A 22,477-nucleotide genomic window follows, 5' to 3' on the forward strand; every position below is an offset into this window, starting at 1 on the left:
TGAATACCAACTCACTGAAGGAGACTCTCCACTGTCATTTCAACCCTCACTCTCTCCTGCTCGCTTCTCTGCTCCCATTTCTCCATCTTCTCTCCGCCTCCTCTGCTTCTCTTTCTACCTGTTTCTCTCTCCCTCCCTTTTATGCAAGCATTCTTCCTCTCCAACCCCGGCGTCTCCCCCTCCTTCCATCTGTGTTTTTGCTTAGTGCATTTCTAATTGTGTCTGAGCAGTTTGTCAGAGATGGTTTGTGAGATGGCCACGGGGGCAATATGCAAAGAGCAGTTGATTTGGTGGAGGTCACAAGTTCATATTCACAACAACATACTGCTTCTCTGTGTGTTTTGCACCCAAGTGTGTGTTACAATGCATGTGCTTGTATGTGTGAATGCATGCGTGTGAAGAGTACTTAATCAGGTTTACCGGCACGCCTGCTTATTCATGCATGGTGCATCCTGTGACAGCAGTGCAGTGCATAAAATCCTGCAGATACAGGTCAGGAGCTTCAGTTAATGTTCACATCAAACATAAGAATGGGGAAAATATGTGATCTAAGTGACTTTGACTGTGGCATGATTGTTAGTGCCAGATGGACTGGTTCGAGTATATCTGTGTTGTTGCTGATCATGTGCGTCCTTAATGGCCACAATTTAACATCTTCCAATGACCACTTGCAGCAAATCATAAAGCAACAGTCGACTCAAATTTAGTACGATAATGAATTCAGTGTTCTTCAGTGACCAGATGTGAATTCAACTAAACAGCATTGGGATGTGATAGAACCACAGATTGGTTGCACAAATGTGCAGCTGACAAATCCGCACTAATGATGTGATGCAGTCACGTCAACGTGGGCCAGCATATTTTAACATCATGTGGAATCAATGTTGCAAAGAACTGAGGCTGTACCGAGAGCAAAGAGAGGCCCTGCCCAGTATGTTCTCATCTGTTTGTTTTTTATCAGGACCTTGCTCTATTTAACAGATTTCTATGATATTTTGTGGAGGGGTGGGGCGTGACTCAAAGAAAAAACACATTCAATTATGGTATGGATCCAGATTAAGGGAGATCCCGAAGTATGTTTTCTCTTTCTGTACCATTGGGAGAGATTTGTTTTTCAACATTTTCGCTGATTTCTCCGGGAAAACTCCATGGATCTTGATGAAAACAATCAGGCATGTTATGTTATGTTATGTTATGTAGGGGACTGATATGTATGAGAATGAAAATGTTGGCGCAGCACCAAATAAACAACCAGATCCAGTGAATATGAATTTGATTTCATAGGGAGACTGTTGGGCTTTATTTGCAGATGTATGCACTCTATGAATGCCATTGCAGTTCCTAATAAAGTGCTTGAGCATGTGTTTTTGACTATGTAATTTTGCCTGAGGTGGTGTGTGGCGAGAGACTCAATAAGGCTCTGTGTGTCAAGCTCTACCCTCGGGGCAGCTGCAGAACGTAACACAGCTTCCACACACCCCCTAATTAACTCCTTTGTCTAATTAAGCACCACTCTCTCTTCCTCTTGTACACACACACACACACACACACACACACACACAGCATTTGAATGATAGAAAAGGCTCAAATCCTGGGTTACAATGTAAAGGGAGAGAAAGCTTTTATAAGAAGAGGTCCACAGTCACTTTAGGTTCTGTCTGAGTTCTAAACTCTGATGCACAATTCAAGCCAGCATTGACACATTGTACCAGCTGACATGAAGATGCGCTCTTTGATTTGTATGTAAAAACAAATCAAACTAACCTGCATGTCAAAGAACACAAAGCACACCATATGAATTACACGACTATATAACTGCAGTACCTAACTACAAATCCTTTAACCATACACACAAAGACTCAGGTGAGACTGCTGGAGAACCTAGACAGCAGCTTGTCTTCTGCAGACACGCTGTGAGCTGTCTGAGGTTGGTTTCTGTATTTTTCGTTTCACCTGGTGCCTCAGACATGACATACAGAATCAGTTGAAAAGAAAACGCTGTTTCCTCCAGGGAATCAGATCCCCTGTAATTAAGTGTTATCATTTGCCACTGTTCTGGACACCCCGTGGAAAACCTGACTGTGTCAGGTGACAGTATGTTTTGCAGTGGAGGAAGTAAAAGAGGCTCAGTGCAGGTTTCTTACCTCGTTCTGCTGTTTCATAATGTAAATGCTTTTTTTTTTTTAGTTCTGCCATCTTTCTCTGAATTGGGTTCAAATGAAGCGATAATCAGAAATACATACAATTCATTTTTCCTATTAAGAGTTTTGCCTTTATGTTGTTGAGAAAAAGATTGTGCCTTTAGTTTGGCTCATAATGTGAATACATGTCACAGTGTTAATAAATAGACATCAATGACATAGACAGTACAAAAAACACAAAACAGAATCTGTGTGTGTGTGCGTGTGTGTGCGTGTGTGCGTGTGTGTGTGTGTGTGTGTGCATGCACGTGTGAGTGAGAGACAGAAACACAGACAGGCCAACAATACACACAAAATGACAAAAAGGAGAAATGGAGAATAAATAGCTCATAGTCTGAAGGTAATTAATACTCAACAGGTGGCTTTATTTTATTGCGTTTGCCATTCTTATTGATCTGACAGAAATTTTCATTTAAAGTTTCAAATAGGCAACAAAACCTCCATGTAGAAACCTCTGTGCCTCAAATCAATAGCCAGTGGATTAGAACAAAACAAGTGCAGTCACAGAAATTCAAATATCGAATGGTGGAGCCATGCAAAGGGACTGCTCTGAGTCAGATCAGAGAAAATGCCAAGAGGCACTGGAAAATTAAAGCGAGAATGAAGGAATGAAAGATGGAGCGATAGAGACAGACAAGGGACACATGTTTTCACTTCCTCTCTCATCTGGTCCCTTTCTGTTTTCTCTCTTTTCAAAAGCTCCACACACTTCTACCATTTCATGAAAGAAAACTAGCATGAATCGTTCACTCTGTTACTGCTGTGTGCCTTTGCTCACTTTGCCTATGTATTTTATACTCCACTATATAGTGAGATCACCATTTTGTAGTGCTGTCTGAATGTTTAGTGAGAAACACTCTGTAGTGGACTCATTGTATCCCATAATGCATTGTGAAAAGTTCTGTAAGGCTTTGTGCTCACATTACATGAAAAAAAAACGGCCAACAGACAAGAAGAGAGAACTGTATGATGTGAAAACAAACTTGCACCATGTCTGAATGAAAAGCTTCAGGTGTGATTCAATAGAAACAGCAACAAACAGAAAAGACTTGATTAAAAAGAACTAAAAGTTTAAGCCGAGACAAAATATTTTCTATATATTAATTTGGGAAAAATCTGCACAGTATCAATGTGTACCAGTCATGGACCTACGTTGGTATGAAATGTTATTAGTTGAGGGACAACAATGATGTTCTTCCAGGCACAGAGAATGTGATTAGTGCCCGAAGGTGCTTTGTTCATTTAGCTGACAAGCTCACAATATGTTGTCCTCTACATGGAACTCATTGAGTAGGATGGAGTGAATCAGTGAGTGATTTCACAATGTCAGTCTTGAGACACAAAGTCAATGCAAATTTTTGTCATGTTTAATCAACCTTTTTATTCTTAGTACATTTTTTGTTGAGTAAAATTCTGGATAAGTTAGTCTCATCTTAGTCAAAGAAAAGCATAAATATTTCCGTCAAACTTTTAGTTTAGTTTAGTTTAGAATTTTAGTTTTAGTCCAGACCAAGAATGACCGTTCTAGTTGAACCGAAGCAAAGTGCTTTCAAATAATACATCATCCTACTGATTTTTCTAGTCTAAAACAACATTAGCAAATAATTCTGAGTTAATCAGAAAGTAACCAGAATGACCATTGGTAATCAAAAAGTGATTCAGCCAAGATAAAGAGAAAGTCAATGAAAAAGGTCAATTTCGAACATGTGTTCATAGTTTTTGTTATAATAATAATGCCTTTTTTTATTTCTCTCTTATTGATTTCTTAATCAGAAATTTCAACTGTCAATTGGATCAGGTCTGTGTCAGCCCTGAGGGACATGTGCTCCATATCACCTCCTAATGCTGCCACCCTGCCTGCCAGAATCCAACTTCAGAGGTGTTACGCTACCCAGCAGCCCCTTTGACACTGCACCCGCTGTGAGCATCGATTGATTCTCCTCCAGCTCTTGCTGCTCAATTGACTCCCTCACTGTTACAACTATTAGTGTTGCGCTCAAACTATGGGAAGGTGAGAAGCAGCAAGGTTTACAAGAGAAGGAGATGGGAACAAGAAGGACTGTGAGTAAGCACCCCTTTGGGATACTATACTAATCTTAGCTAGTGCACGTGGCATGGCACCTCAGAGCGGACCAGTGGCCAGAGCCCCACTGGACCCTGCTGTGTCACCTTGGGTTTTGGGGAAGGACTGATGATTAATGGGCCACTGACTCTGCAAACACTGGCTCATTTCCACCTGTGCTGCAGTTGTTTCGCTGTTTCTTGCTCTGGCTTGCTCTCTCTAAGAAGCTCGGTCCGTGTTGCTTGCGAGAATAAGATGGCCAAACCTAATCAGAGGGTGAGCAGAACGCAACTGTGAAACTACTTCATTCATCAGGATGGTCTCACAACAAAACACACCATCTGGTTCTGGAAGGAAGCGGAGGGGGGAAGATGGGAAATGGGCAAAAACACAGGGGAGGTGAAAAGAACTGGACACTGGGAAAGGATGTAGGGAAGATTAAGAAAAAGCTAGAAAAAGAGGCTAAAGGTTGGAGGAGAGGAGAAGGTTTAGTCACGGAAACACACAAGTGATGGCGGAATGGAGTAGCTCGGAGGTGAAGAAGAGGAGAGTGAGTGGAGGGACTTAGGCAAAGTAAGAGAGTCAAGAGGCCGGAAAGACCAAAAGCGAGAGTAGTTTTTTTCCAGCCATTAGACATGGCTTAAAGTCTTCTGTGGTATGTCCGCAAGCTGTACTAGAGAGAGTTCGATGGTTGAGAGTGTGTGCGTCTGTGTGAGTGTGTGTGTGTGTGTGTGTGTGGTAGTGGTGGGGAGTGGCTGATGGGAGCTAACTCACCAGGTGGACGCGATACATGATGCTGATGCCAAGGGTCATGAAAGGCTTGGAAAAGTCAATGACCTTTTCACGCTCTGCTGTGATGGTGAGGCCTGCCACTGCCAGGTCAGCTTTCTGAAACACAGAGCAGTATCGTGTTATATAAGCACCCACAGTCAAAGACACACACTCGAAGGCACGATGCACACAGACGTAACTAAGGTTGATGTCATAACCAATATTTTGAGAGTTTGACGAGACGATAATTATGACATAAGAAGTGGGCTGATAATGTCCTTTTGTATCCCACAGTCTTTGTGCCCACTAATAACACTATCTGTGATGAGCATAATTCTGCATTGGTGCTGTGTGTAAGTGACTGTATGTGTGTGTGTGTGTGTGTGTGTGTGTGCATGCGTGTGTGTGTAGAGCACAAGAGACCTCAGGGTAACCATTGCAGCTGGCTTAGGGAGCACTGTCAAGACAAATCACTTGACAAAGCAGCTGCTGGTAAAACACACTTAGAAACAGACACATGTAGAAATGGTCAATGCATGCCAACTGCTAGATGGCTCCCTCCTAATAAAACAGGCCAGCAAAGTGCAACTGCAAAGGATTTTTCATCTCCTGAGGAGCAAAGAGCGAAAGCAGCAACTCATTGCTCTTTGTCTGCTGCAGGAGAACTAAGAGGATTGGAGAGAGGGAGAGGAATGGGAGAATGAGAGTGAGGAGAGGGGAGAGCTGCTGCAGCACCACACATCCACAAACACATTGTTCCTGTGTCAAAAGAAGGGAGACAAAGAGAGGGAGCATCACACAAACACCTACAACACCCATTTTGTTGTGATGTGTAATACTTTCCATAATAATTCTGACCTTTAAATATTAGGAGATTCACCTAAAGCCCCAAAACCCCACAGTCCTGCTTTGTCTGTGCTTCAATTAGCGCATTACACGTACAATTTCAACCTCTTTAGCCGCACCACAGCCTACACTCCACACTGTGGCTGAATGTCTCCTGCTGGCCTATCCCCAGCCCACAGGCTTTGACCCTCCATCATCATCTGTCCCCAGCTTTTCTCTCTCTCTCTCTGTCGTTTGAAAGTCTGATCGCCTGCTCCCAGTGCCGGAACACAGCCCCGTGCGGGGGAATGACTATCCAGGCAATTTTAAAAGAGATAGTCACTGATCCTTTGAAAAATGAACACACAGTCGTAACAGCCACTGAAATATTCATGTGACGATAGAATATTAATATTGATTACTGGATTCCCCTGCCTGCTCGCTGTTATGCCTTCCAGTGCAACTTAAAAAAACGAGAAACAAACAAACAAAAAACTGTGTAATGCTGCCTGTTCAATATTACATCACACCTGCTTTCACTGGCATTCAATCATATCATGCTAATCCAGTAGAAAAAGGACATACTAAAATGTGCAGGATGAATTAAACATTACCCTCTAGGATGCAGCATCTGACTTCAAGAGTTTAGTCTTTGGAGATGCTCTCTGCCTTTGTTCTCTAACTGCAGCACTGTGGATAAAGGAACCAGGACACACTGCACTTAGACTATGGTCTGGATCCCTCCTGGCCTGACTCACTGTTAGCTCATGCTGTCTGACACCCGTCAAACTAATCACCGTCATACAGAGAAATATCGTCCATTCTGAACAACACTGGCAGGGACAAAGATAACTGTTGTGTTGAATAACCTCAGGCTGTCGTCCTTTGCTGCTCCAAAGTGTATATTTCATATCCTTTCAGCTTATCCATTAAACTCACGATCGCGACTCTCCCCTTGTTTTTCTCCACAATCTTCTCACTCTGCCTTCTTTCCTCATTCCTCTCTAAGCCTTTAACCAAACAAGCTCAAGCGTCTCTGTCCACCATGGAACATCCCCTCCAGACATCCTGCGTCCTGTGACAAATCCCTCTCAAGCACATTTTGACTTTTTGTCCGCCCCCCATACCTTGATGCTCCGCTCCCCATACCTTGATGCTCCGCTCCAACTGCTTGTCAGAAACACATGTCGACTTGGACCACAAATCTCCGGAAGGTCAGCCCTCTGGAGACAACTTACAGCGGGACAAGAGCGGTGGCAGGCCGTGACAATAACAAGAGCAGGCAATCTTTGCTTTACATATTTAATGACTGTGCCCTCCATTAGCCTACAGAATTAAGACAGATCACCACTTAGGATCGACTCAATCCCACTCAGCTTCATTCGCTTTTCCTCACCGCGGCGTTCCTCCTCACTTCTTTTCACTCCCACTTTTTCTCCTTCCTCTTGTCTCCCCTCAGCTCCCTTATATAAGCTTATCTGAATGTTAACAGCTACATACAGCGACACTTGAGGAAGGCAAAGCCTCACTCAGAGATTTAACATCAACAAAAACATGGACTGGTTCCAGGGGAAACTCTGTTAAAGTCAGTTTAGAAAGGAGCTGACAGGGAACAAGCCACCAACAAGGCGTGACTATTTTAGAAAATACAGGGGTTAAGCTTAAAAGGCCACCGCTGAATAAAACATAACAAGTGTGTGACGTGGAAGAAAAGGTGCGAGCTGTGAACTGTATAACAGCTGATTGATTTGCTTGTGTGCGTCTAGGAAGTGCATTGGGTATTTGTTTATGCTGGGGTACACTATAGTCTCAGCATGCGTACTCTATATATTTATATACCCTTGAGATGAGCTCCCCGACCATGCCAGTCCACGTTCCATTAGCCCCGGGAACTCCGTACAGTCTGTCACCGACCAGCCGGATGCGATACTTGAACTTCAGGATATCTGCCAGCTCCTTCAGCATGTCCACACAGAAGCCTTCGTAGCGGTCATTTCCATCCAGTTCTTGGTGGTTGTGCCGCAGCATTACATATGGATTTTCCTGAAAAACACGTATTGTTCCAATGAAAACAGGATAATGACAATTTATTGCAGTAAGGAAAAAATAATACTGGATCAATCCTATTTTGGAGGGGTACTACACTGATTGTAAACATCATAATCACACAGAGCTCTAGTCAGCCTGTAGAAATATGAAAAAAATAGTCAGCATGGGATTGACATGGAATTTGAAAGAAATGTACCATTGAGATGCACTATGGGAAACGTAGAATACTTTGTTTGTTTGTGGAGGCTTTGATTTTGATGATTCCTCTAAAAATCTATCTCTTGGAAGCCTCCCACATTGCTGAGGTTCCCCTTTAAAGTTTAAAGTTACCACTGAACCACAGCACCTAAGCAAAGCTTTTACAGCCAGGAAGAATGGTGGAGGCATCCCATATGTCCTCTGTAGGTCACAGTTCACATCAGTTTTACTGCCCTCAATAAAACCTGAGATTTGTGAATCTGAAGCAGAGCCAGGCACTTAAAGCAGGAACAGACAGACATGTGCTAATCTGTTATGTTCAGCAGAAAAGTAGATTAGAAACAAAAGCAACATGCACACGCACTCACACACCCAAACACACACCTATTTACAACCTGTCTTTTAGAGGAGCTATTCTCTGTTCGGCTGTCTGTTTATTTATGTCTTGTTTGGTCATTTAGTTGATGTTGCAGGAAGATTTAAAGAGCTCCGCAGTGATATATTTTGGAGCCACTCTTATTGTGCCATTTTTCAAATAATGCAACTGTCAAAGCGGCGCGCTCAGGTTCCACTACATCATAAAACACATAGCGTTATGTACCACTTTGTTGATGCACTATCCCTGCACTCAGTTCGTGAATCTAGCTCAAAGTAACTTACTTTGGCAACATGAAATCAGATAACGATGATTAACAAGTCTGAGCATCTCCTCTTGCTGAAATGCTCCATTAAAAAAAAAACAAAGGGAAATAAAGTTCTGTTTACTTTTTTATTGCACACTGAAGTTTCGTTAAGTCTTTTTTGACAACACAAGTTTGTTTGCTAATGTAAAAAAAAATACTTGTGAATTTAATTGTGAGTTTGTTCAAGCTTGGGGCTGTCGGCTACTTATGTTCACATAAATGCCTTCAGCGAGCCGTGCCAGTCATCACAGTCTTATGTGCGTAAGCCACTGTTTCTAATTTTAGGAGTGTAAAACATGAGCAGTAGTGTTGTGTACCGGTCTTTTTAGAGAACTTGTATGGAGGTGAAATTGTTTTGCCATGGTCACAGTAGGAATAGCTGCTGATTGATTTGCATCCCACAGAAACCAACATAAATAATAGCTACACTAAAATTGGAAGTAATTTGAGAACTTGGAGCACATCAGGTGGCACAGCTGTTACTGTGACCTGCCCTGTAGTCATAGCAACTGTGCGGTTTCACCTGTAGCTGCGTGCTATGGTTGTCAGCTGTGTCCTTCAAAGGTAGACAGGAAAACAAAATGTGACTTGGCTCAGAGTCAGTCAAGCTTTTAACCACTTTATTTAGCACCCTGTAAATATGTCCATCATTACCTCCATACAATAGCCACACGTGTCACCTAACTGGCCAACACCTATTCATGCTTATACTTCAGATGGCATCAAGCCAGATATATAAATGCTAATTCCACAGCTCACAGACTTCTAAAGCCTTACAGTCAAACTCTCCTTCCAATATGTGCAACACTGTGGGTGAGGTTTGCTTGATCTGTGTTTTACATATTGCCAATTGAACGGAGTGACAGGCAGAAAAAGTGGCACACAAACCTGCTAAACAGCCTCATATCAGCTTTTCACATCCTCAATGCACAGACCAGAAAGGTGTCTGAATGAATGCATGTTCTTCTCCCAAAAGGTTCAGTGTGTAAGATTTAGGTGAAAAGGATTTTTGGCAGAAATTGAATATTTGTGGAGGCCACCATGTTTTTTACTGTCGTTCAAACTGGGAAAACTAAAACCTTTTGAGTTTTCATGACAGCTGAAGTTCACCACAGGTTCTCTGTCATATTGGGAAGGGGAGGGTGAGATGAGGAGTATTCAGCTGCAACATAAATGTTCCCCTCTAGATATCACTGAATTCTACACACTGAACCTTTAAGCAAAAAACATTATTGACTGCTTCTCGTTGATTTATGTGTGTGGAGAAAAGCAAAAGCATTCTATATTTCCAACAAATGGCCTCCGTCATTAGGAAGCTCAATCTCCTGAAGTGAGGCTAGAATATATTGCCTTGGTATCTTCCCTCCATCCCTTGTCTGTGTAGACCTGGTTAAGTACAGACTAATAAAATTGGAAGCAGCAAACATCAATCACACCAGTAAAAACCCAATAGCAATCAATAACAAAGGGACTGTTGGAGTGTCACCAAGCCCAAAAGGTGTTTTCCTTTTCACTCCCCTGTTTTTTTTTCTATCATTTTTTCCTGAGTTTCAATTTCTCTCCCTCTGTGAGGTCGAGTTGTTTTATAAAATTGTCCACAACAAAACTGTCTATTATCAAGACCATTGCTTCGGTGCATGACATGGAAAAACAACTGTTATTAAAATTTGATATTTCTGCAGCAGTTATACTCCTAAAACTTCAACCAAACACTGTCAAATGAGTACAAGAAACTAGAAGCCTCTTTGAAAGTTGAGAACAAAATCAAATGAAAAATAATATATATAAAGGTAAGAAAAGTCTATGAAAGTGCTGTCTTCCATGAAGGCAAAATCACAGTCAAATTCCATCTTCCTTCTTTTGCACACCACAGCAAAACAGCAATAAAACCACGAGTTTGAAGCTATAAAGAAATGCAGACTTTTAAAGCAACGTCTTATTCCCAGGCCAAGAGGAGTCTGGTTGTGGACTGATAACTTTGGAGAAGGAAGCATGCTCTTACATATGCACGAGCAGGTAGTGTACACACACACACACCCACACACACATTGTTCTCATGGGTATTGTTCAAATCCAGCTTCACACACACCACAGTGGAGTTTCCCCTTTTAAAACCTCAGGGTATTCGAGATGTCTTCACACAACCCTCCTTACTTTCCTCAACTGTTTTTTTATCCTTAAAAAGTTGCTCTCCAGAGCACAAACTGGCAGCCCAGATACAATTCTCTCACAGTGCCCAGAAGTCCTGTTTGAAGAGGAGCCATGGAAGCTCTGACAATATTCGTAAAGATACTAGGTCTTTAGAAGAAAAGGCTATGTCTTATTAATTTCTTTGAATAACACTTTTGTGCTTCACTGTAAAAAAAAAGAAGCAGGATATTCAAATACAAATGAATTGAAAACAGGAACAAAACAAGTACATAAAAAACTTTGAAAAACAGGGACAGGTCTTGCGTACTTTGTGTATCATGTGCACATGCCTCAGTGCTTCGGTGTCTGTGTGCCAGCAAACCTGCCTCTGCGTCTGCTTTTATCAGTCGACACTCTTTGCACCATTTCTCCCAATATATAGTGAGTGGATTTGAGAGCACTCATATGACACAAGGGTAGGCTGCTCGAGAACTGAGTGAACGATCGAGAGTGTGGTGCCTGACAAAGGCAGGAGATGGTTCTTACTGTTGGGACTTAAAGCAGGTTTGAGGCATTAACAATAAAAGGAGTTGGGATTTAACTATTGAGACGGCGTGATTCCCTAACAGTGGCAGAGAGCTGGCATAAAGAGAGATGTCCCTACAGGTAGAGATCTGCTCGGTTTTAATTCTTTCAGGAACGAAGACTAACACAGTGTTGAATATCTGCGAGCACATGGGTATTATTTATGAGCCTTATTAAACGAGTGATACATTAACACCCTAGGCTGTATATTGATTTGCTCGCGGTGTAATAACCACATGTATTTACATCATTCAGTGAAGAAAGACTCTATCCGTCTTACATTAGACATGAGTGTGTTTGTGACGTGTGTGCAGGAACATGCTTGACCCAATGCTTAGAGGAGTAACTCCTATTATCAGCCCTCTATGCTGTTCAGGTTCATAAAAATTAATATATTTTTGGTGTGACTTGGGTTGGCTCTGTGTGCATGATCTGTATCTTTGTGAATGTGTATAGATGTGTTTTACGTGTGTTTGTAGGGGAAGTGGCGGTTGTTGCTGGTGGTCAGCTCCTGCAGGGAGGGCCACTGGTGAGATATAACAAATTTACTTTGTTACTGTTTACTTTACTTAAAGGTCCAGTGTGTAAGATTTAGGTGAAAGGGATCTATTGGCAGAAATTGAATGTAGAATAATCCTCATGATGTTTTCATTAGTTCATTTAATCTAAATTTTATGAATTGTAGTTTTCTTTACCCCAGAAAAGGCCCTTTACATTTAAATACTTTATATTTACATCGAGGGGGTCCTCTGTACGGAGGCCGCCATGTTTTTTACATTCGTTTTGGAAGGAGAGGGTGAGGTGAGTGGTGTTCAGCTGCAACATGCAATTTCAACACTAGATATCACAAAATTCTACACACTGTACCTTTAAGTAACTTTAATATCGGGTATTTTACTGCAAATATTTTTACTCCACTACCTTTGCGTGTGGTGTGGATCAGGAAAGAACGTTTTGGAGCAGCTTTGAATAAATGCTGGGATCCAAGAATCTTAATTTTCTCTGCAGATTTCCTACAGAATTAATACTATCTATGAGAGCTGGGGTGCATGTATGCACACACACACAAACGCTGCTCCAAGTGACAAGGACACAGACTGACTGTTTGCGTGGAAGGTCACAACTTGCGGATGATAACATCAAAAATGGAAGAGGCCACCGCCTAGACTCAGGCATAATGATGTAGTAGACCACTGCATTAGGGAATAGGTTAAACTTTACTGAAATACTTTTACTTTAAATACTTTCAACTTGACCATGGGGAGATACATAACCAGAACTAAACACGTGGAATGAGGCAAAAGTAGAAATAAATGATTTAAGGTGTGTGGATGTGATTCATTTGGGAACAAGTGTGCACTGTATGAGAGGATCCGAGACCAAAATAGACAAACACAGGTTACACCATCTGTTTGAAGCCTGTTCAGTGATGCTCTTGGCTTAACAGCCTCTGGCTCTGGGTTGCTTGGATACTTATAAATCTAGTTATTTTTTTATAGTTGTTTGTTGATTCCAGTTGAACCTTGGATTGGATTCATAAATTGAATCCTTCTGAAAAAGTAATAGGACGCCTGTCGCTTGATCTTTTGTTGAGCTAATCACACTGGGTCCCCTTTAAGAGATGATGACACTTCTGGCTCTTGAAATCCAGCAGCTACAATTACAATGCAAATAAGCAGAGATCAGAAAGAGCTGTAAATACAGAAATGATGACAGGCCGCCCTTTCTACAGCTTCCTGTTCTACTGCTGTTGTTCAGGAGCCACAAATGATTTAGAACAACACAACTGTCAAAGAGTTGACTTTTTCTATTCGCTATAGCCACTGAGGCTATAAAGACATTCTTTCACTAATAGTTAAAAAGGTCCTGTAACAAACTCAGTGATTGGAAACACAGATTCTGGCATTGATAATCAGTTCTGTTCGTTTTTTCTGGAGCAGTTTGAGTGGGAAGGTGACGTCCACAAGGAACCATAATGAAACCGTTCTGTAAAAGCCAGTCGGACATGTCCAGCCTGCCCACTAACACACAAGCTGAACATACAGCCACAAATGCTGGTAAGAGAGCGTCCATAAATACTGTAAGTGCTTGTGCCGACACACACACATACACACTGCCTCCCAGGCCAGTGCTACAGGTAAGGAATTCTTAGAAAGGCTTTCAGCTGTGGCTCGCCTGCCGCCCACAAGCGAGATAACAGCGACACGGCAATCACACCATGATGAATGAGCTGTGATAGGCACTGAAAATTGCTCCTTGGTGGCTTCCGAAGTTTGGTCCAGGGACTTGGTATCTCCAAAGTGAAATCAAATCTCTGTGCTCCACCAATTCTTTCTTTCACATCCTCTTTCTGTTGGGAAAATATTGTCCTATTTGTACTCCTCCTCAACACACACACACACACACATACGTCTCCATCCTCCCCTGTGCCCTTCCCATCCTGTGTGCGAAATGAGCCGACTGTGTGAATCCCAATCAGTCTCAATGAGACCAGTGAGTTGTTCAGTGGCGAAATATGGCAATATGTCCTTCCCTCATTCTCACGGGTCCCAGATGATGAGGCAGCCATTGGCAAAAACACGCCAGGCCAATTGCCTCTGCTTACAAGCTACTTTGTGTGTTATCATCTGATTCATCAGCCAGAAGGTGGAGCTGGGCGAGTGACAGGCTTGTGCGTATATCAAGCGATCGCATGCAGCTGACAGGAAACGTGAAGGGTTTTACACATACATAAAACCATTTGTTGTTTTACAGTTTCCTGCCAATGTATAGAAGCAATATCAAAGCTACTGTAAAACAGAAAATGGTCAGATTGTCGTGAGCATTTAATTCTTCTCACAAGGTTTCTGTCTATCAAAACAGGAAGGTGATGGACTGATGCTTAATAATTAATCAATGTTAACAATTTGAAGAAAGATTGAAATGTTCCAACGGCATATTTGTTCATATACTGTTATTACACTTTACATCTTTATTATTATGATTATTGATCTGTCTTTATTACTTACTAAGATACTTATTTTTTTGCTCTTACAAAGCTTCCCTGTAAAAGCTTTCCACATAATTATAATAATTATAACAGTAAACATCATGAATCTCAAATCATTGCTTTAATGCTTGCACGTTTTCAGTAACGACTTAATTACTCTAACAGGGACATTTGTCAGTTCAGTGATCAGCTGTGATGCAGCAAAATGTGCACTGGTTTTTCCATATGACATCAATGACATGTGCCTTTTTCCTTGAGGATCTATTGAAGCTCATTTAAACCGAACTACTGTACATAAATGCTTTAGCAGATTGCAGAGGTCAGAATGTAAAAGCAACAATCCAACCAGCCCCTGCATGCAGCAATCTGGTAACTGTCAGTAAACTTTTAATCTGAATGATCATCTGATATTCCCTCCGCAACTACTCTTATGCCTTTGTTTTTCAGGAAAGACTACTATTTTTCCCCACAGGGTTTACAATTCAATGTGTTTAGATGACAGGAACATGCAAAATATAGAAAACTCTTGTGGAGAGAAGGGGAAGGCAGTGGCACGCATAAGGATTTTTAGTCCACCTTCAAATTCAGAGCTGCATACTGAATCACTATAACCTTTTATCATTGAGAGACTGCTTTAGACACATGCAGGTTTGGTCTTGTCTAACTATCTTCCAATAAAACCTTCAAGTTGAACTTAATTCTATGATTATTAATCTTAAAATTAGTTTGGCCATTTGTTCGGTAATGGATTTCAGTGTAGGAGCAGCAATATAATTTCAATGTTTAATCTTATTTAAATAATTACCATGTGTTTATTTCATCAATTATTCAGATAACTCATTTATTTGCAGAGTGCTCCAAAAATAGACCACAGTTTAAACCCAGCTTTCATTGGGGGAAGGTATGTGTTTTATATTTTATAAGCCTTTAACAATTCATAGATTTTTGATCATTAACATGGTAGGTGATTAGGGGCATCGCTTAAAAACAGCATCTGTTGTAACAGGTACCACAGTGAGGGTGGTGAGACCCACACTCACTGGATCTATATTTACAACGGCGGCTGAGAGAGGCTGACATGGTGAATTATTAGCTCCTGCTGATGCACTGTGATGTGCTCTCATCTCAAGTACTCAGAGCAAAACAATTGTGCGGCATCAGTTCCTCTGATCCCAAGAGGACCGAGTTTGGATCTGAAAACACAAAATAGGGTTTTGATATGGTAATTGTCTGTCAACCGCAGAATGTCAGCCAAGATGGACTACACCGTTGATGTGTGCGTCTCGGTGTGCATACTGTGGTACCTACCAATATACAGCACTTACCAATATTGTCGTGATGGTAAGAGTAGTATTGAAGAGGGTGTCTGTCACATTGATTGATGGTAGTTTTTTCTCCATGGACAATCCATCTTCAGAGTGCCACAGGCCAATCTGCAAACAAAGCACACACACACACACAAATCACTTTAGAGGACGTTTTATCGACTTCCATTAATTTCCTGGAGATTTACTCTAACCTCAACCAACTGCAATGTGTTTCAAACCCTAACCCCAATGTCAACCTAAATCTAACCTCAACCTAATCTCAAAATATTTCTTCAATTCAAAAAATTAAATGATTTACATTATGGCAGCCTTTTGTCTCCATAATATGACTGTGTAATCAGATTCAGGTCCCCACAAGACAAGTAATACCTCGACCACACACACATACACACACATATAAGCGTCACTGTGTATACAAGCAATCACCTGAAAAAGGCCAATAGAAACCATGTGGGTTTCCTCCTATAGTTTGACCTTCACATGAGACAGTGTAGGACGACAGAAAACAGTGGACATGACGCCACTCTGTGAGACAAGGTGATAGCGAAACTTAGCGAGACTGCAGGAGGAAACAATGACAACATGTGTGTGGTTCCTTGAGGAGTGAATACAGGGCATGTGTTCAATCAGAGGCAACAGAATGCATTCATTAAACCAATTACCGGCAAATCCTGTGGCAGGGAGCCACATTCTCATTCTCATTACAGCTGAATGGAGGATTCACACCACCACCTCACATGGTGTCTGTCCTCCCCTTTCAGTCTGTCTCTGCCATCTCCTGTTTCATTCATTTACCCAAATCTGTCAAAACCTTGAATCTATGATGAGGATAATATGAGTAAACGTGAGCATTTTGAGCGTTTGCTTCTTTCAAGAACACATTCTTCTTATTCACCTTCATCTTAACTAATGGCATTGACATGGAAACGTTCTGACCTTGAAGAATTTACACGGCTCCTCTAATGGTTAGGAGAAACTCTGCAATCCTGTGACACCTTGCTGGAAAGACTTGGTGACACAAAAGGGGCAACTGTCAGCAAAGCAATTTTCTTTTCCTTATCGTGGTAGTTTGACAAGATGTGATTTCATTTATGAAGCTGATGCAAATTACCAACAATTTCAATGTCAATAATATACAGAGAAATTGCTCTATGTGTTGGCACTGCAGATAAACTCGAGATAAATCAAGGTCAAAACGATGTGCAAAAAATGCTTTGTGTAATCTTCATTGATTCAATTCAGGTTTAATATGTGTGAAGTATTTTTAGAACTTATGATGTCATCAAACCCACTGCACTCCAACTAAGTTTATACACCGACTTTTTGCTATGGAAACGGTGCAGCGCTTTCAGCACTTAATTAAAGATGTAAAGAAAAACGATCCTCACTGAGAAATAAAGTGATGGTGACTAAAAACATTCATCATTTAGTCATTAACATTCATTCTGTAATCTACTTTATTATGTTAACATTACCACCTCTATGCGGAAAAAAATAATTTACCTTATCATAATAATCAACCTCCCTGCACCATGAATATATAGTATATATAGGAGGAGACACAAGAGGATATAATTTAGCCTTGTTAGTGTATTCTCTGATTACATGTAAGAAAACTATTGGGAACATTATAATAAGAGTCAGCGAGGATGCACTGTTGGATAAGCTCTTGAAGTCTGATTTAAAAAAGAAAAGAAAGAGCTACAGCAAACAAAGCTCTCCAGGCTTGGTCATAGACCGTTTCAAGGCTAAATTGTCAAAATCCTCAAGAGGTTTCAAACCATTCATGTTGATCAGAGCCTACGTTTGGAGGCAGTTTAACCACGCTCCCAATACGGATTATAAATTCTGATCCTATGATAGAAAAAAAGAAGAGAAGAGAGAGCTGGCAGAATCAAAGCTTTCCTTTGAGTGTATGATCAAAAAGATTTTGCCTTCCATTTCCTCTGCTGTACCTGAGAAACAGCACCTTGCTCACACAAATAGTCTACATCTACCCAAACACCCCACACAACACATTGCACACTCTTTGGCGATGATGGCCGCAAGATACTGAGAAGGAAATAATGCAATGTAGCTCGATCAGAAAACCGGTGAAATATGGTGTTCAGTAATCAGCGCACACAATCAGTTGTCAGAGCCTGTGGAGGTGGCGGGAGGTGGAAGTCTGTGGCTCAGCAGGTGTCGCCAAAGGTCTGAGTGTGGGGGTGACTGAGAGGGTAATGGCACAGGGTTGCACGGTAACTCCTTCCCATGAACACGGAGGGAGATGAGGCAGCTGGGTGCAGGAAGGGAGAGGAAGCAAAAGCTGGCAGGGGAGGAAATGGCCCTTTGGTGGCCGGGGTGTCAACTCTCTTTGAGCTGGGGGGGGGGGGGGGGCTGTTGGACACTTCGACGAAGTTGAAGATGTGTATTTTGCTCAGGATCACACACTCTGTGACATTTATCAGGGAAGACTGTAAAACTTAAATGGTTTAAATTGCTCTGTGTGAAACTTATTTTAATAAAATACAATTTTCATTATTAATCTGCAACAGTAAAGGGAAGCTTCTGATTATAAAGCACTGTGTGTGAGAGACACCAACACACAACTGAGTGAATATTAATACGTGCACAACACAGTTTGCCAATAATCTGAGAACCACAAAAGAACATCAGTAATATTAGTCTGTCTTTTCACTTGAAACACAGTTTAAAATATTTTTGTAGGTTGTGCAAACACTAAAGTGAAGGGTAGCATAACCATGGCATTAATCCTGGTGAAGCACCAGCATTGAGCCATTGCATAAAACCTCATTATGCACACAGCACAACCCAAGAATCTATTAGCTTCATAAGCTTTTAGAGAAGAAGCTGCATATTGCCATACACCAGGCTGTGTTTGTGTACAACAATATAATAAGCTGGAACTGGATGTTTCTCATTTGCAGTGCCATTAATCTGGTATTTACACTGCGATTAAAATAAATAACTAGCGTGCAGTGCAGTCTCAGAATCTAGAAAACAAGATTCAAAGTTCAGGCTGCTGACGAGTACTGTTCTCTATTTATTTTACTGAGAAACGGGGAGGCAGGAGAAAGAATATGGCATAACAAGAGAGAGGGGGGGGGGGTAGGAGGGGAGCAAAAGGGAAAGGCTGAAAGAGAAATAGAAAGATGCAGGGGAATGTCAATCACTTACTGAGTAGGTGTGGTAAAGCTGGCAAATGGCAAGAAAATCAATGAGAAAGTATGAGGAGCAGCCAGCTAGGGAGGCAGAACATAAGAGAAGCAGAGAACAAGAGAAAGAGACGGCAACAGAGACAGAAAAAAGTTAGAGAGAGAGAGAATTTATGCAAGTAAGAAATAAAAGAAAGAGTGAGAGCATGAGGTAAAAAGAGAGAGAAAGAGAGAAAGAAAGAGAGAGAGAGACAGAGAGAGAGAGAGCGAAGCACCCACTGAAGGATTACCCAGGGATCATTCTTCAACCTGGAATTACAGCACAAGGAAAAGATTACGGGGGCTGCTCACTGAAGCGTCAGGATTGGCTGACTATCCTGTCAAAAAATGCCGTATCCAATAGGGTGTGGCAGGACTGCACTGTGACAGACACATCCATCATGCATGAGGGAAGCAATGGCTGCCATTATCAAACATAATGTCATACAGTACACTTAGAGCCGGGCTAAAGCATTCAGGTGTCACGGCAGTGCAAATGAGTCTGAGTGGAAATGTGTGTGTGTGTGTGTGTAGTTCTCGGGTGTATACCTGCATGTGTGCCTATGCCTGTTTGCGGCTGTTTGTATTGGAGAAGCAAAATATCCTCATGGGCCCCTGAAGATGGACTTTTATTGCTCTTATCGCAAGATTGTGCTTTTTCGGCTTCAGGAAAATATGCTGAAGTTGACGTAGTTTCTACCCACCAGGGGACATTACCACTTGTTGAATCAGCAGCTGGAGTGGTTAGGAACTAAACAGAGGACAGTTATATTTAGAGAGCACCCACTCTGCCTCACAATGATCCCATTGTTCAAATGACAAGCGAAGTCATTGTACTGGTGTTTGTTTGTGTGAAGCCGTTGTGGATGTTTTCTCTATGGAATAGTGAGTGGGAAAAATGTGCTAACTTCTCACAGAAGCTCTCTCTAGTATTACTCATTATCAGCAGAAAAGAGACTAATCAGGTTGGCGCCGCAGGCAAACTTCAGGGGCTAGATAAACACAGGTGGTGGTGTAGGTGGTTGGCACAGCCGTTCAGTAAAGAGAGAATTGGTGAAAGCACATAAATGTGACTTGAGTGCTGATTGAAGGAGCTTGAGACTTTTCATACACTGAAAGTATTTGTGTTGATATTCCCTGTTGTTCGAAATGTCTCTAATCCCTGGCAGTGGAAAACATAGACCTGGTTACACATTTCTATGAACAGATTCTGTTATGCAAAATCTGTAGGAGAGGGACAAGACTTAGAGGCCAGAAGTCTACTGGTTCTGACCAACCACATTTGAGGAAGCAGGTAAACAGTCCCTGTGGAGAGCAAAAGCAGCAGAACACATAGACCCAAATGAATCAGCTATCGACTTTTTCATTTAACTACATTCATATGCAAATAGCTTTTAATAGAGATTAGCCAAAATGCCATCTGGACCCAAAATACATACAAAAAGAGACTGTTTGTGGAGAAATATTTAACTCAGGCTGTAAACAGTGTACAGGGAATGGACTACAGACTCATATCCACTGTCTACACCACAAACCACAAAATATTCACTGTTGCCCAAAAAGTCTGGACCGAAGCCTGAACCAAATTCATGTCTTTGTTACCTTTCATACATTTGATCCACTTTTGGTTTCACATCACAATAAAAGGAGCACACCAAATAATTCTGTACGACATAGGTATATCCTGTCAATATTACCAACGTTGGCTGAATCTATACCTATACTTGATGATTGGGCTTTTTTGGCAGTTGTACATCTAACATTGGGTGGTTAGTAGTCTTACCATTTTAATGTAGAAAATTTAAATATAAGTTAGTTAATTTCCATTGCTATTGCCAATGTAATATCATTATGGTATTACTACCAGCATCACCAAGCATCAGGTGCAGTACTCGACACTAGTTTGAATGAGCCAAATGAACGTCCTCAACGTTTAAATATTATATCCTTGGAGGCAAAGACTGCAGGCCTGGGAAACTGTTTCTGGAGACAACAGTAAAGCTTCCACTTCTTTCTATTCTTCTTTTGTTTAATGCAAGGCAGCACACTCATTATTTGGCATTATGGTGAATAAAGGCATTGCTTGTTTAATCGTCAGAATGAGACACAAGCTCTGGGTTGAAGAGAAGGTCTTTTCGGCTGTCAGAGCGAATTTTCAAAGCAGCGGGTTCACCGAGTTCTGCATCCCCTGTTGAGCGGACAACAAACCACAGATGACCTTGCAGTCACAGTTCCGCCTGACAGACCGAATGTCTTCATCTACTGTGTGGCGACCAAGTTAATGGTCTAAACACTGGGGACAGACCAAGACTTTACAGATGTGTAAAAATCATGATCTCCCCATTTTTTGCTTTTCACCCTTCGGACAGTGTATTATACATATGTGATGTGAAGTACTAAAATATAATGGGTCATGCTTGTATGACATGATAATGTGTCAAACAGAAGCTATAAAATGACTGTTCAGAAGGACAACACCACACTGTCCAAGCACACAGGCTTTCTAGGTATAGTAAATCTCAAAGGCTCCACTACAGGAATATATATAGTACTTCAAATCTCTAACAAAGAATTCTGGGAGTATTTACAAAGATCTTATCTTGTGTGAATCATTACGGTTGTATCCAACTGACTATTTTGTCAGTATCAGATTCGGCTGTTCAATATTAATCGTGCCTTGTTTCCATTTGCATTTCCAATGTTTTATTGGACTGATGGATTTTTGGATGGATTTCAATGGGATGTTCAAGATGACTGGAATGTTCACATTACATAGTAAACAAGCCATCCAAGCTAATGGTGTGTCTACTACGCTAACGGCAGATCAAAAACATATTTGTTGTCATTGGATATTAAATAAAAGACAGACTATACTGTGGGCAGCAAATTCACTAGGGTTGCTATGGTAATAGTTGTTAGACTATCGCCAATTACTTAACTTGCCCACTGGCCCCACCATCTATTTCATTTTCACCTATTAGTGGTAACATCCATTATGATCAAATTCTAGTTCTCTGTATTAAAGACTAAAAGCAGAGAAAGAATCACATCACAGAGAAACTAGTCTCATCAGTCTACAAGAGGAGAGTTCCAATTATTAGTTGGTCAACTCTTACAAATTAGACTTTGGCGGATCGCCACAGTCAAAGAGGGATTTTGCCTCGGAGAGCAGCTTGAAAGTGAGGAGATCTCAGTCTGTAGCTATTGGGAACCAAAACGTCCCCAAAAGTACACTGCATACTGACTGAAAAATAATGAATGCTTAAATGGAAGGATCTCAATTGACTAAGGGGTCTACTTTCAGAGGGTAGCACTAATCTTCTACTTGGAGCCTTCTGGGATGGAGGCGGAGCCAGTGAGTGGGTTCAGTTAGAGGCTTTGTGTTTGAGGATGGTGTTGTTTGGGTTTGTTTGTTTACATTTTTGCTTCATTATTACATTTTTGATTTGTCTAGTGAAA

At 41.3% G+C, this 22,477-nt stretch overlaps 1 protein-coding gene across 3 annotated transcripts in view; it reads right to left on the minus strand.

Moving 5' to 3' along the window:
* grik4 (glutamate receptor, ionotropic, kainate 4) overlaps window positions 1–22,477 on the minus strand; it is a 300,819-nt gene that overhangs the window by 43,815 nt on the left and 234,527 nt on the right. For all 3 annotated transcript variants that reach the window (XM_069534505.1, XM_020087982.2, XM_069534506.1), the window contains exons 12-14: window positions 15,819–15,926; window positions 7,699–7,902; window positions 5,038–5,151 (exon numbers count right to left, since the gene is read on the minus strand). In XM_069534505.1, the coding sequence (XP_069390606.1) occupies window positions 5,038–5,151; window positions 7,699–7,902; window positions 15,819–15,926 (426 nt within the window). The remainder of the gene's footprint in view (window positions 1–5,037; window positions 5,152–7,698; window positions 7,903–15,818; window positions 15,927–22,477) is intronic.

This window comes from Paralichthys olivaceus, chromosome 11 (genome assembly GCF_024713975.1).
Source record: "Paralichthys olivaceus isolate ysfri-2021 chromosome 11, ASM2471397v2, whole genome shotgun sequence".
Classification (NCBI taxonomy): Eukaryota; Metazoa; Chordata; class Actinopteri; order Pleuronectiformes; family Paralichthyidae; genus Paralichthys; species Paralichthys olivaceus.